The 12597-nt window shown below is 32.2% G+C and overlaps 2 protein-coding genes and 1 non-coding gene across 3 annotated transcripts; all 3 read left to right on the top strand.

The window, feature by feature from the left end:
• Positions 1-381: 381 nt before the first annotated feature.
• TRNAK-UUU (transfer RNA lysine (anticodon UUU)) lies at positions 382-454 on the top strand. The gene has a single exon. It is a non-coding gene; the product is annotated as a tRNA-Lys (tRNA).
• A 5131-nt stretch (positions 455-5585) lies between these two features.
• LOC118028019 (probable aspartic proteinase GIP1) lies at positions 5586-7196 on the top strand. Its single transcript, XM_035031527.2, has one exon. It carries the CDS (start codon positions 5640-5642, stop codon positions 6990-6992), a length of 1353 nt encoding a protein of 450 aa, XP_034887418.1. The 5' UTR covers positions 5586-5639; the 3' UTR covers positions 6993-7196.
• A 2284-nt stretch (positions 7197-9480) lies between these two features.
• On the top strand, positions 9481-12360 carry LOC118028017 (serine/threonine-protein kinase PCRK1). The gene is made up of 4 exons (XM_073409623.1): positions 9481-10224; positions 10359-10630; positions 10988-11110; positions 11674-12360. Exons 1-4 carry the CDS (start codon positions 9831-9833, stop codon positions 12238-12240), a joined length of 1356 nt encoding a protein of 451 aa, XP_073265724.1. The 5' UTR covers positions 9481-9830; the 3' UTR covers positions 12241-12360.
• Positions 12361-12597: the final 237 nt, after the last annotated feature.

Here is a 12597-nt window from a genome sequence, read left to right as displayed (position 1 = left end):
TCTTAATTTATTAACAAATTCAAATTATATTCTTATATAACCTAAAGTTATTTTTAAAATAAAAAAATATAATTATGCCAATTTGAATAAAAAAAAAAACTTGATAGAAAGATATATTGAAGAACTTAATATTATAGATAGAATTAAAAAAGTAAAGATATATTGGAGATTTGTTTAATTACATGATGATAGATCAAACTCTCATCCATAATTCTTTGTGGTTTCCGCGACGATGGTGACTATTTAAAAAAAAAAAAAAAAAAGAGTGAATGGTAATTTAGTAACACGAACAAAATGCTAGAAGACACGCGAAAGAATTTTACCGATGACAGGAATTATTATTGTAAATATATATTTTTAAAATGGGTTCTATAAACAGAAGCCGTCTTAGCTCAGCTGGTAGAGCGCATGGCTTTTAACCATGTGGTCGTGGGTTCGATTCCCACAGACGGCGATGTTTTTTTTTTTCCGTGTCATGACCTACACAGATTGCACGGTGTGAATTGGAAGGGTGTTGTATTATTAACCTTACTTTTTAACATTTTTCTCCCGGTTCGACTGTTACTTTTTGCCCCTCCATTCATGCAATCCCTTTCCATTAAGAAAAATCAACGAGCACCAAATCTCGTCTAGTAAATGGTAGAATTAATAGTATTTTATTATAAAAAAATATCTTCTTTTATCGTGAAACTTCAAATCCTGTCGGCTTTTTTTTACCTTTCTTGTTTCTTAAAAAAAAAAAAAAACATGAAATACACCAAAAAGAAGAAGAAGAAGAAGAAGAAGAAGTTATAAATGAATATAAAAGCATAGAGGTTAAATAACAATTTATGAAGTCATGAGAACTAATTAATTATTTTTATTAAAATAAAGAGTCTGATTTATAATTAATTTAAAATATCCTAAATATAAATATACCAATTATAGTGCGCTTTTATATTTGCAAAGTAATAACGTAAGACCGGACATTTCAAATATACAAATTATTCATTTCAAGATACTCATAGGAAAAAAAAACATTGGTGCGAGATTATCTAAAATAATTATAAGAGACAATATTTTTTTCTTGAGGAGATGTGTTTTTTATTGTAACTATATTTGAGTATTCGAATGATATTATCATAGTTTGGTCGTTCTTTTTTTCTGGCAATATATAACTCATATAAACTAAAAAAAAAAAAAAGCTTTAAATCTTCTATTATATAAGTGAGTAGATATAAAAATCAATTTTAATTTATTTTCATTGTGAGCAAACACATACAGAAAAAAAAAATAGGAAAGCTTTCGGCAAAAAATAAAAATAAAAAAAGGGGAGAGGGAAGAAAAGGTGTGTTGTGTAATGATGATTTGTTATCGATTAAGATGGAATTTTGATATATTATTCTCGACAATAAGCTCTAACCTAGATAGTTTTGATTGTTGAGAAGTTTCCATTTTTTAATTATTTCTAAAAAAATCTAACTTGTGAGATCTAGCTTTTTTTTCTTTGTTGATGTTGATAGAATCCATCATTTGTGATGATGAATTTGATAAGTTAATATATATCTTCAAGTTGTTGAATTAGGGAATAACTTTGTGATCCTATTATTTAAATTACTGGAAGAGTTTGAGTGGACTGGTTATTTTGTGTTGTGTGTTTATTTAATTTTTGTTGATTAGTTGGTTCTATTTTAATTGAAAAAAAGAATATTAGAACTTGTGGATTGTGAATTTAATTATATTGGTGCACTTTCCCAATAATAATTAAGATAAAATTAGTTAAATTGTAAATGATAAAATATTTTTTTTGTAATACAATTATGAGTGTTTAACAATTGATATTGTGAAATTCACAATGATAATAGGATATAATTTCGAATAAAATTGAATGCACGTGATTGATTAGTATTAAAAAAAAAAAAAAGCGGAAGTATATATTTGAACACTTTTGTGAAGTTTTCTATCATATGTTTACATCTCACAGGGCAAATCTAGATTGAAAAATATAATTTTATCAATTTAAATAAAAATACTTAATTAAATGATATATTAAATATTATATATTGTACAAAAATATAATGTGTGGTTATATTAAAGATTCACTTAATTATACACAAATTGAACTATTGCTTTAAGTAAAAAAAAATTCCATAATGCCTTCTTGGTTCTTGACGAAGCCATGTAAAGATCATTTCCTTCACAAATATAAAGCCATAAAATTTCAGTGTTATTTTGGATTCTAATTATTTTTCCTAATAAGTTTTAGTTTGTTTTTTTCTAAGTCATTTTTATTAAGTGGATTAGATGGTCGTTGATGCCCCCTTCACCAACCATTTTGTTTCGATCAAGCCCCATTTAAATCAGTTTTATTAATTATTAACTTTTTAGAATATATTTTATTTTTTAAACAGTTTAGGGTGTAATCTTGGATTTTTATGAATTCTAGTTTAATTTTTATAAGATATAATAAAAACAATAAAAGATAAAAAGGAAAGGAAGAGTTGTTGCGGTGGAAAATCACAACAGTGGTCGAGGAAGTTTTTACCAGAAGAAGGGTAAAGGTGTGTGTGCGCACTAGTGTGTCTTATTTAAATGAAGATTAATTAAAGGCCGTGTCTAGTTTTAGATTAAGACGACTTACCATTTAGCTTTTTTAATTTTGTGTGGTATTTTTATAAATAGAAGAGAAGTGATATGTTTGGGATTGTGATAATGATGACGGTTTAAAGTATTTTTTGCTTAGAAATATATTAAAATAAAATTTTTTATTTTTAAAAAATTATTTTTGATATTAAAACAATATAAAAATATATCAAAAATTCATTTTAATACTTTGGGGAGTGGTGAACAAGAAGTTACCCTAAAGAAGTTACCAATGGAGGAGTGGTGAACAAGAGTCAGGTAGAGGGGGAAGAGGGGTTACTTTGGGGATTTTGTATCATTTTTTTCAAATTCATCCATTCTTTATCCTTTTCATATGCCTAACTATTGGAATGCATAAATACACATTATTTATTATTTTTAATGATATTCATGTAAATTTTAATTTAAAATTTACCAAATCCTACTCTTGTATATATTTTTTATTGAAAATTTATTTAATTAATATGATTTAAATAATTTAAGGTTGAAGGTAAAATTAATCTTACAAAAACCTTTGTTTAAGTTTTTCTAAATTTAATACTTGATTTATGGTGGCTAATCAAAGATTGGTAATGGTAAGAATGAATTTTTATTAATTTTTCAGCTTTTAACTTTCAATTTTCACCATACAAAAAAGGATGAAGAAAATGCCTCTAACTTGAATTTTTCAGATTTTTCCACATTTTTTTCTCTTTTTTTTTTCATTCTCTTTTATGCTTTGATTTTTTCTTCCATATATAGAGTTTAGGGTCACACTTTGTCCATAGATATTTGAGTTCTTTTATTTTGATTCAAAGATATATGTTTAAAAGTGCATTAAACTAAGAAGATGTTGTTGAAATATTGGATACATATTGCAAACATCATAGTTATACAAGTGAGAAGCAATAAAGCCTCAATAACAAAATATTCATCATTGACAACAACAAAAATCTCATTATTTTAAAGTACTTTAATAAGTAAATATCCTTATTTTTTTTATTTAAGTATAAATATTTTTACCATTAGTATGCATGTCACGACTTTAAATTAATATCAATTAGAAGTTTGGATATATGTTTATTATGTATATTAGTATTCTATTATTATATTTGTGTTGAAAGCATGTTTGCCATAAATTATTATTTTGCATGCTTATAGATTTAAACTTATATAAACTCTAGGCTTTTCTTTAAGACATTCTTATGTTTTGCATACCTTGTTATGATAAACTAATATATTAATCTAATATATTTACAAACTTTGATTAGCAATTTTAAGGCTTTATTCTTATATCATACTTTGTTTAGTTATCTTGTAAAATAATAATAATAATATAGATTAAGTGTGAAAGAGGTTTTAACATATTTAAAATCTAAGTTATAATTTAACTTCCTTTTAAGTTGATATATTCTCACATATAGATTTAATTTTAATTATGTATGCTTTAATCTATGACCTTTTGGTTTGTTATGATTTTTTTTTTTTTAATTTTATAAGGTTGCTATATATCTTTGTTTTAAAGTTATAGTTTATCTTCTAAAATTATTTTTCAAGCAATTTGAATGGTTTGATACATGTCATATATCTTATTGATTTATATTTCCAATAAGTGAATCATTTATTTGTTTATGATAGTTTATGTTATCTTACTTATACTCTCAAAGATTAACATTAAAGTTATTCAATTGGTTTTATTCACTAAACATTACTATTCATATATACACAAAAAGTTAGTGCAATAAATAGATACAACCTAGGAAATTCTATCTAAAAAAAATGGGTTATAAGTGGGATCGTTTTAAACAGTTGATTGGTTAGATTTTGAGAACAAAGATATTGAAATTTAGTGTCCATGTATTTCTCTTAATTAAATAAATTTCAATGAGGTGTTTTTGAGCTTCTATATTGATGAAAAAATTAGAATGAGGTTGAGAAAGATTTTATTTTGTGTTTTAAACCGATTTATGGATGTTTTGAGTATGGTAAATCATTATATTGAAGCTGTAAGGGTTTTTATTAGGTGTGTTTTTTTAATGAAAATTAGTTTTAAAAAAAAATAGATCCAAAAAATCTCATGATTTTGTATAAAATATTGTTCCAATATTATTTATATAAAAAAAACACTATATCAATGTCATTTTTTAAATTAAACAAGTTTTTTTTTATTAAATGTTCATATTTTAGATTTATTCTCTAAGTTTGTTTTGCCACACTGATTAATTCTTGCATCAATTATTTTAAAACTCAGCGGATAAAAAACAATGTTGATGAGTCATTATATTATCTTTGTAGTTTTAGGCAGTATTTAAGATTCTATTATCAATTGTTTTTTTTTTTAAATTACTTTAAAATATTTTAAAATAATATATATATTTTTAATATTTTTAAATTATTTCTCGATCGCACTTCATAAATCCTGCACTACACTGAAGTCATTGAAATATTTAGAGACAAAAAAATAAACCACTACATATAACAGTTATCAGCAGCCCATGGTGGCCCTCCGGGGCAAGTTCTCTTGCTTCAGCTTCGCCATACGTATGGGCTCCATAAATTAATAATTAAGATTCAGTATGTTTTTTCTAATGCATTTGTAAAGGGTATTTTAGTCATTTACTTTTTTTTGAATTATTGTTGCAGGCAACTATTTGAATGAGAGGACAATTATGGATCAGGAAGTGAAAAATGGGGTAGAGTGTGTACCTCCTTACGAGGACAAGGATGGCGACTGCCATGGAAGTAAGTTTTTTAAAAAATATTATTTTAATATATTTTTTGAAAATATTATTTTAATAATTTTTAAAAAAATATATTTTAAAAAAGGATCATTATTCCGTATCTAGACACTTTAAAATAAAAGGCAACAAGAGATTTAACACGTGTTTTTTTTTATAAAAAAAAACGAATAACATTGCGTGACAGCTCTCCGGTTTAATACGCGGAGAACGGACCGGGCATCCCTATAAATGACTCACTTTCACATCACGAGCTTGGTCACAACTAATGATTAATCCTGCTCTCGACATACAAAAGAAATGTTACCGACGAAGCTAGCCGTTCCTCTTCTAATTCTTCTCTTCTACTCATCTTTTATCTCTTCTCAGGCAGCTCTTCCCCTGCAAACACCAATCCAGAAGGACCATTCAACCAGCCAATATGTCATCACTGCATACCTGCAAACCCCTCTCAAGCTCACCAAATTGCTCTTGGACCTCGGAGCTACATACACCTGGGTAAATTGCGACGGCTACACTTCCTCTACTTACCGGCATGTTCCCTGTAACAGTTCCATCGCTAATTTACTCGGTGCTTATTCTTGCTTGGACCTTTGCGACGGTCCACCAAGTCCAAGTTGCGGTAACAACTCTTTCCTCTTATTCCCCGATAACCCCATCAAACCTGTTGACTACAAAAAAGTGAAAGGCCTCAACACTGCCCTTATCGATTCTTTCGCCTTGTCCACCACTCAAGGTTCGCTTACTTTGATCAATAATTTCATCTTTTCCTGTGCTCGAACTGGTTATCTCAAGGGCCTGGCTAAAGGTGTCGCTGGCTTAGCCGCCCTGGGCCACTCAAATGTTTCTATCCCGGTTCAGTTTAATAGATTCTTCTCTTGTTCTCCAAATTGCTTCGCTCTTTGCTTATCAGGATCTAAGTCTAAACCTGGCGTGGCTATTTTTGGTAGCAAAGGGCCTTATGATTTCCTGCCAGGAATTGACCTCTCAAAATCACTTCTTTACACTCCTCTCATTTCAAACCCGTTTGGAAAAGATTCTGATCCAGATAAACCTAGATCCTCTCCTGAATACTATATAGGGTTGAATTCCATAAAAGTGAACGGAAAGATGGTGGCTTTGAACAGATCACTCCTGGCCATTGATGGCGAGACTGGTCCTGGGGGAACCACGATCAGCACTGTCGTGCCATACACAAAGTTACAGCGTTCTATTTACAAGACTTTTATTCTGGCTTTCTTGAAGGAGGCAGCTTCCCCTGCTTTCAATCTTACTGCAACAAAGCCTGTCAAGCCATTCGGAGTCTGCTACCCTGCGAGTGCTGTTAAGAACACACAAATGGGACCAGCTGTACCGATAATTGATCTTGTATTGGATAGACAAGACGTGGTTTGGAAGATTTTTGGATCGAATTCTATGGTGAGGATTACAAAGAAAAGTGTTGATCTTTGGTGCCTGGGTTTTGTGGATGCTGGAGTCCATCCAATGGTATCAAGTTGGATTGGTGGTCCATCCATAGTGATCGGAGGTCATCAATTGGAGGATAACATGCTACAATTCGATCTGCAGTCAAAGAGATTGGGGTTCAGTTCATCACTTTTGTCCAGAGGGACAAATTGTGCGCACTTCAAATTTTCAACCAAAAACATGTAAAATGATGTTGTTCATGTTCGTTGCATGCATGCATGCGTTCTTGAATTTCCTCCCTCCGGTAAGCTAACGAGCCATAGAAAGGCCAATCTAGCTATGCAGTAAAAGTTTCTGCTCTCGAATAAATTAATAAAAGGAAGTGCCACCGAGAAATATATGCGTGGCGTGTTTGTTGTTTTATAAAAAAGGTGCACGTAATTTATATTATCTCAAAGCTCGATTGCACAGCCTGTGATGCATCGGGCTAGTGACGGTGGAACTTTACTTAAAAAAAATATTTTTATTTTAAAATATATTAAAATAATATTTTTTTATTTTTTAAATTAATTTTTAATATTATTATATTAAAACATCTTAAAAATACAAAAAAAAAATAATTTGAAATAAATAAAAAATATATATTTTTAATATGTAAAAACAAATAAATTTTTAGTTTGATAAGACTGCCATGGACCCAACATACAGTCTTTGGCTTAGATTTGAGGTTATTTTTATATTGTGATAAATATTTTTTTAAAAAAATATGTTTTGTTTGTAAATATATTAAAATAATATTATTTTTTATTTTTTAAAATAATTTTTGATATCAGTATTTCAAAATCATTTAAAAAATTTAAAATTTAAAATTTTTTTAAAAAGAAAACAACTTGGTTGTGCCTTTTTCTAAAACAGCAGTAGTAAAAGATATTTTTCAAACCAGTTAAAAAAATAATTTCTAAACTCATATAGTATATGCATAAATTGGGCCTAGAAGGGACCCATCACTTCTATGCAATCACTTCTATGCACAATAGCCAGGGCTTCATAGGCTATACGTCTTGCTCTGGTCTGCCATGCCCGAACAAGATTCTCCTGGGCCCCGGGCCTGGCCCATTTCCACTTATGGCATGTGTAGATGTAGCGAAGCCCAAATGGTGATGCCAAGTGGGTTTTTCAAAAGGTTAGGCCCAATATGACTCTACGACTTCAAGGATGGCAACTGTCCTAGGAGTCTCTTACTGTGATCTTCACTTTCCGTAAATGCATGCGGTGGTATCCTGTTTTGTAATTGTTTCTGTTAACAGTGATTTCGTGTAAGAATTTTCAAACTAGAAAAGCCTTAGTAACATTAGTTGACAAAATAAGAAGACCTACATTTACGTCATTGGCATAATTAAAACCAGGCATCAATGGAGTTATAATTCTTCCTCCGAGAAGCGACAGGTGATCTTCTTTTTTACTATTAACATGAATACTCACATCAGCTTACATATACTTTGATTAATCTTAAAAGTCCTGAAATTAACAATCATTTAAATTTCTAGTAATTATTATATTAACAATCATAGAGTTCGAACTTGAAACTATGAAAAAAACAAATCTTTTAATTCCATACTCTTATCACTAGATCACTTATTAAATAGTTATTGACAGGTAATTTCATGTTTAGAACACAACTTGTAATGCTAGGGTTTCTCCAACCCTAAGAGTTAAAATTATATCCACATATTATAAAGTTTTTTTTCTTATAAAATCTTAATAATTATCTGTCCCTTTTAAAAATAACATACAATATTAATTTTCTTCAAAAAGATTATAGGTAGTCTTGGACATGTTGTTCTTGAAATATAAGCGATCGAATGCTCTTGTTAAGTTTGCACATAACAGTTTTCTTGTCCCGTCGGGAATGAATTGCTCTAACAGTTCTCAAGCTCCATTGTATATTATGGCGCATACGTTTCTTGAGACAAACCAATACGCAGACTTAGCTTGTTAAGGGAGAAAGGGTTCATCATGCTTGCTTGAAAACAAGTCCTGTTCTTCAAATTCACGACAACGATGATAGTTGCTTGTGGAGTTGTTTTTCGATGTAATAATTTAAGTTCACCGTCATGTTTTTTTTTTTTTTTTTTAGTGTATGCTAGAAGCCTCAGGTTAATTATTTAACATCATGTTGAATTGTTTCTTTCTATCGAAGACTTGGAGATGCAATTAATTAGGCCTTTTTTTTCTTACTGAATAGCAAAAGCCGTTGAAGTTTGAAATCTCACGGCAGGGCAAAACGGACTCGGTCCATAATTCACCGGCGTCAGAGACGACCCTAATTAAGGCGCTTACAATTGACATGAGAGAATTAATTTATTCCATCCATTAAAGTTTACAGACTTGACGAAAAACTGAACCAGTTAAAGGCGTCATTTTTCCCTTCTTGAGCTCGTAATTTATGGAGAGAGAAAAAAACTCGTTTTGTCTCGAACTCAAAATATCAGAGGCTTAATTGCCTATTTCAGAACTACAGGAATTGCAGGACGGGCCATGTCTAAGGACTTAACAGCGAGCATCTGTCCTCTATATATATATATATATATAAACAATTCATACCCGTGATAATATAAAAGGTACAGCATAGTCCTTCCTTACAAGGATAAAATAGCAGTTAAACATCGTATTTGTTTTTACTTTTAAAAGTGTTTTTCAAAATATTTAAAAATTTTAAAGAGAAGAAAACCTCAAAATTGGTTGGCCGAAGCCATATAAACAAACATGCTGGACTAGAAGACATAACAACAAGTAGAAGAAGACATAACGACCCGGCAAGCCAAGCCTCTGTCTTCCTTCTGCGCTCCTCCTCGTGATGCACTCTGACTCTCTCTTTCTCTGCCTCTCCTCCTCGCCAATTTTAATGGGCCCATGCCCCCATCTATCTTCCATTCAAATATCAAACTAAATTACCATTTTAGTCGGTCATCGACTCACCCACTCCCTTTGACCCCCTCCATCTCCTCAGCTTCCCCTCATTTGCATATCAAAAACCTCGTATTTTTTTTAAGAAAAATTTGCTCCTTGTTGGAATAAGGATAAATGAAGTGTTTTCATTTCACGAACGGGGAAAGAAGAGAAGATGAAGACGTCGTCGTTTCGAAGGTATCCAGAGTATCCTGGGCAAGGTCCTTTAGTGTGGCGTCCAGCAGTCTGGATGCAAGGCGGTCCGACCTTGACTCGGACAGCTACTGCTACTCCTCCAGAGACTTGTCTGAATCAGTCGGGTTCTTCGAGTTACTGAGTCAAAGAAGAGCTAATGATCTGCGAGTCTTCAGTTTCTCCGAGCTCAAATCTGCTACTAGAGGGTTTAGTAGAGGTTTGCTGATTGGTGAGGGAGGCTTTGGCTGCGTTTATAGAGGCGTCGTTAAAGTTCCGGATGATCATGACTCTAATTCCAAGATGGATGTTGCTATAAAGCAGTTGAATCGTCACGGTTTCCAGGCAAGCCTTCCTTGCTATAAATGATTAATTAGAAGTAGTAATATGCAACCTAGTTAAATAAATAGCGGGTTTGTTTTTGTAGAATGACTAATGATTTTTTAAAATATTTTGGACAATTTCTTCTAGTATTACAGGGGCATAAGGAATGGATTAACGAGGTGAGTTTTTTAGGTGTGGTTAAGCATCCAAATCTTGTTAAATTAGTGGGGTATTGTGCTGAAGATGATGAACGAGGGATTCAAAGGCTTTTGGTTTATGAGCTTATGCGTAATAAAAGCTTGGAAGACCATTTACTGGCGAAGGTACTACCCGTACCTCTTCCGTGGATGACAAGATTAAAAATTGCTCAAGATGCAGCTCGCGGATTGGCTTATCTTCATGAAGAAATGGACTTTCAGGTATCATATACAGTGTTTTATGATTTGGTTATAGAATTTTAAAATTTAAATTTCAATGTTGTCCCAGGCTTTTTCCTTTTCTTTTCTCTGTATGTCACTTTTGAATTTACTGCCAATCCGTGGAGATGGAGTGATTATATTTTTTAGTTGCTGGTGTGTTTAGAAATTTACAATAGTGAGAATTCATGCTTCTATAGATTTTCGTTATTTTTAACGGATGGATGCAAGCTTGCACGTTGAAAATTTTAGAAATTTTCTCTCGAGTAGTACTCTGTCAACTGTGGTTTGTAAATTGTAATATCTTTCTTAATTTTCTCAGCTTATTGTGTGCTTATGGTTTCCCATGCATTGAAACAGCTAATATTCCGAGATTTTAAAGCATCAAACGTTCTACTAGACGAGGACTTCAATGCAAAGCTTTCAGACTTCGGACTGGCTAGGCTGGGACCTCCTGAAGGACTCGGACATGTTTCAACATCAGTAAGTAGTTCTTTTCTCTTCCCTGTTCTTATTTTCTTCCTCCTGCCTGAGTATAATTGAAAAGTTCAGCTATATTACCTGTTTTAAAATGTTAAGATGGACCAGTTCAAACCAGAAAGAGAAATAAATAATAGACTTTCAGATGGAAAGAAATTCGTTTTATGTTGATGATTTTGTTGATGAAACTTGGTAATATTTGAATGATATCATGAGTGTCCTGGTCTTTCACTCTTTTTTCGTACCTGTTCTTGTTGGAAAGGTTTCGATTGGAGAAATACATTAGTCTTGTATAATAATACCATTATTATTAGTTTATATCACAACTGAAAATCTTGTAATGGTGGTGGTGGTTATATTTCCGTGCAGATATATATTATTCAGTTAACTGGTGGCACTCACTCAAGCTTGCACACCCTTGTGCCATTGATACACTAGTTTAGGGAATTAGAGAAAATTTATATGAAACCAGCATGCCTTTTTTTCTTCTTTTTACTAATCCTATAATTCTGCTGTTATGGAGAAATAGTAACTATCTAATTATGCATTTAATGACAATGTTAAAGGTTGTGGGCACAGTGGGTTACGCAGCTCCGGAGTATGTTCAGACTGGCAGGCTTACTGCAAAGAGTGATGTATGGAGCTTTGGGGTGGTTATGTATGAGCTTATAACTGGAAGGCGAGCAGTAGAGAGAAACCTGCCTCGGGGTGAGCAAAAGCTCTTGGAATGGGTAAAACCATTTGTATCAGATTCGAAGAAGCTCCACCATATCTTAGACCCGCGACTTGAAGGGCAATATTGCATCAGATCAGCCCAGAAACTATCAGCCTTGGCAAACAAGTGTGTAGCAAAGCAGCCCAGGTCCCGCCCCAAAATGAGCGAGGTGGTAGAGATGCTGGGAAACATCATCGGTGAAATTTCATCTCAGGATGAAGATGCCCCGGAACCTGCCTCCGAAATTGAAGAAGTTAAGGAAGAGGCCACCGGGGAGACCGAGGCCGAGTCTAACAAACAGGGTAACAGTCATCGGAAGAAGGTTTTTGACATAAGAGAAATTGTCAACTTGAGAAATAGATCCATCGGGAAATTAGATTGGAGAAACTGGACGCCGGGGTTGGTTAGAACTACATGAACATGATGAGCCCTTAGCTCTTACCAGTAAATAGAAATGCAAATGAATGGTTTAAGTATTTTATTTTCAAGATGGCTGTAAATATATGGTTTAAGTACTAGAATATATGTTTTTTTGGAAGGCACAAATTCACATCTCCTCAGTAGCATGTAGTTTTGAAAATGCAAGGGGTAGTGCTGAGTCTGTCTTCGGTTCATGGTCAAAATGGTACCAATAGTCTGCTATCATATATTAAAGCTTTTCGAATCGAAAGTTGCAAATCATTGTCTTTGGTTTCCTCATTGTCGCTTCATACAAGACATTTCTTCGTATTGTCTCCACTGCGGCATCTCTCCGAGGCTAACAATGAAGAGGGAC

This window comes from Populus alba, chromosome 1 (genome assembly GCF_005239225.2).
Source record: "Populus alba chromosome 1, ASM523922v2, whole genome shotgun sequence".
NCBI classification, from domain to species: domain Eukaryota; kingdom Viridiplantae; phylum Streptophyta; class Magnoliopsida; order Malpighiales; family Salicaceae; genus Populus; species Populus alba.
This window is presented reverse-complemented; position numbering and strand designations above follow the sequence as displayed.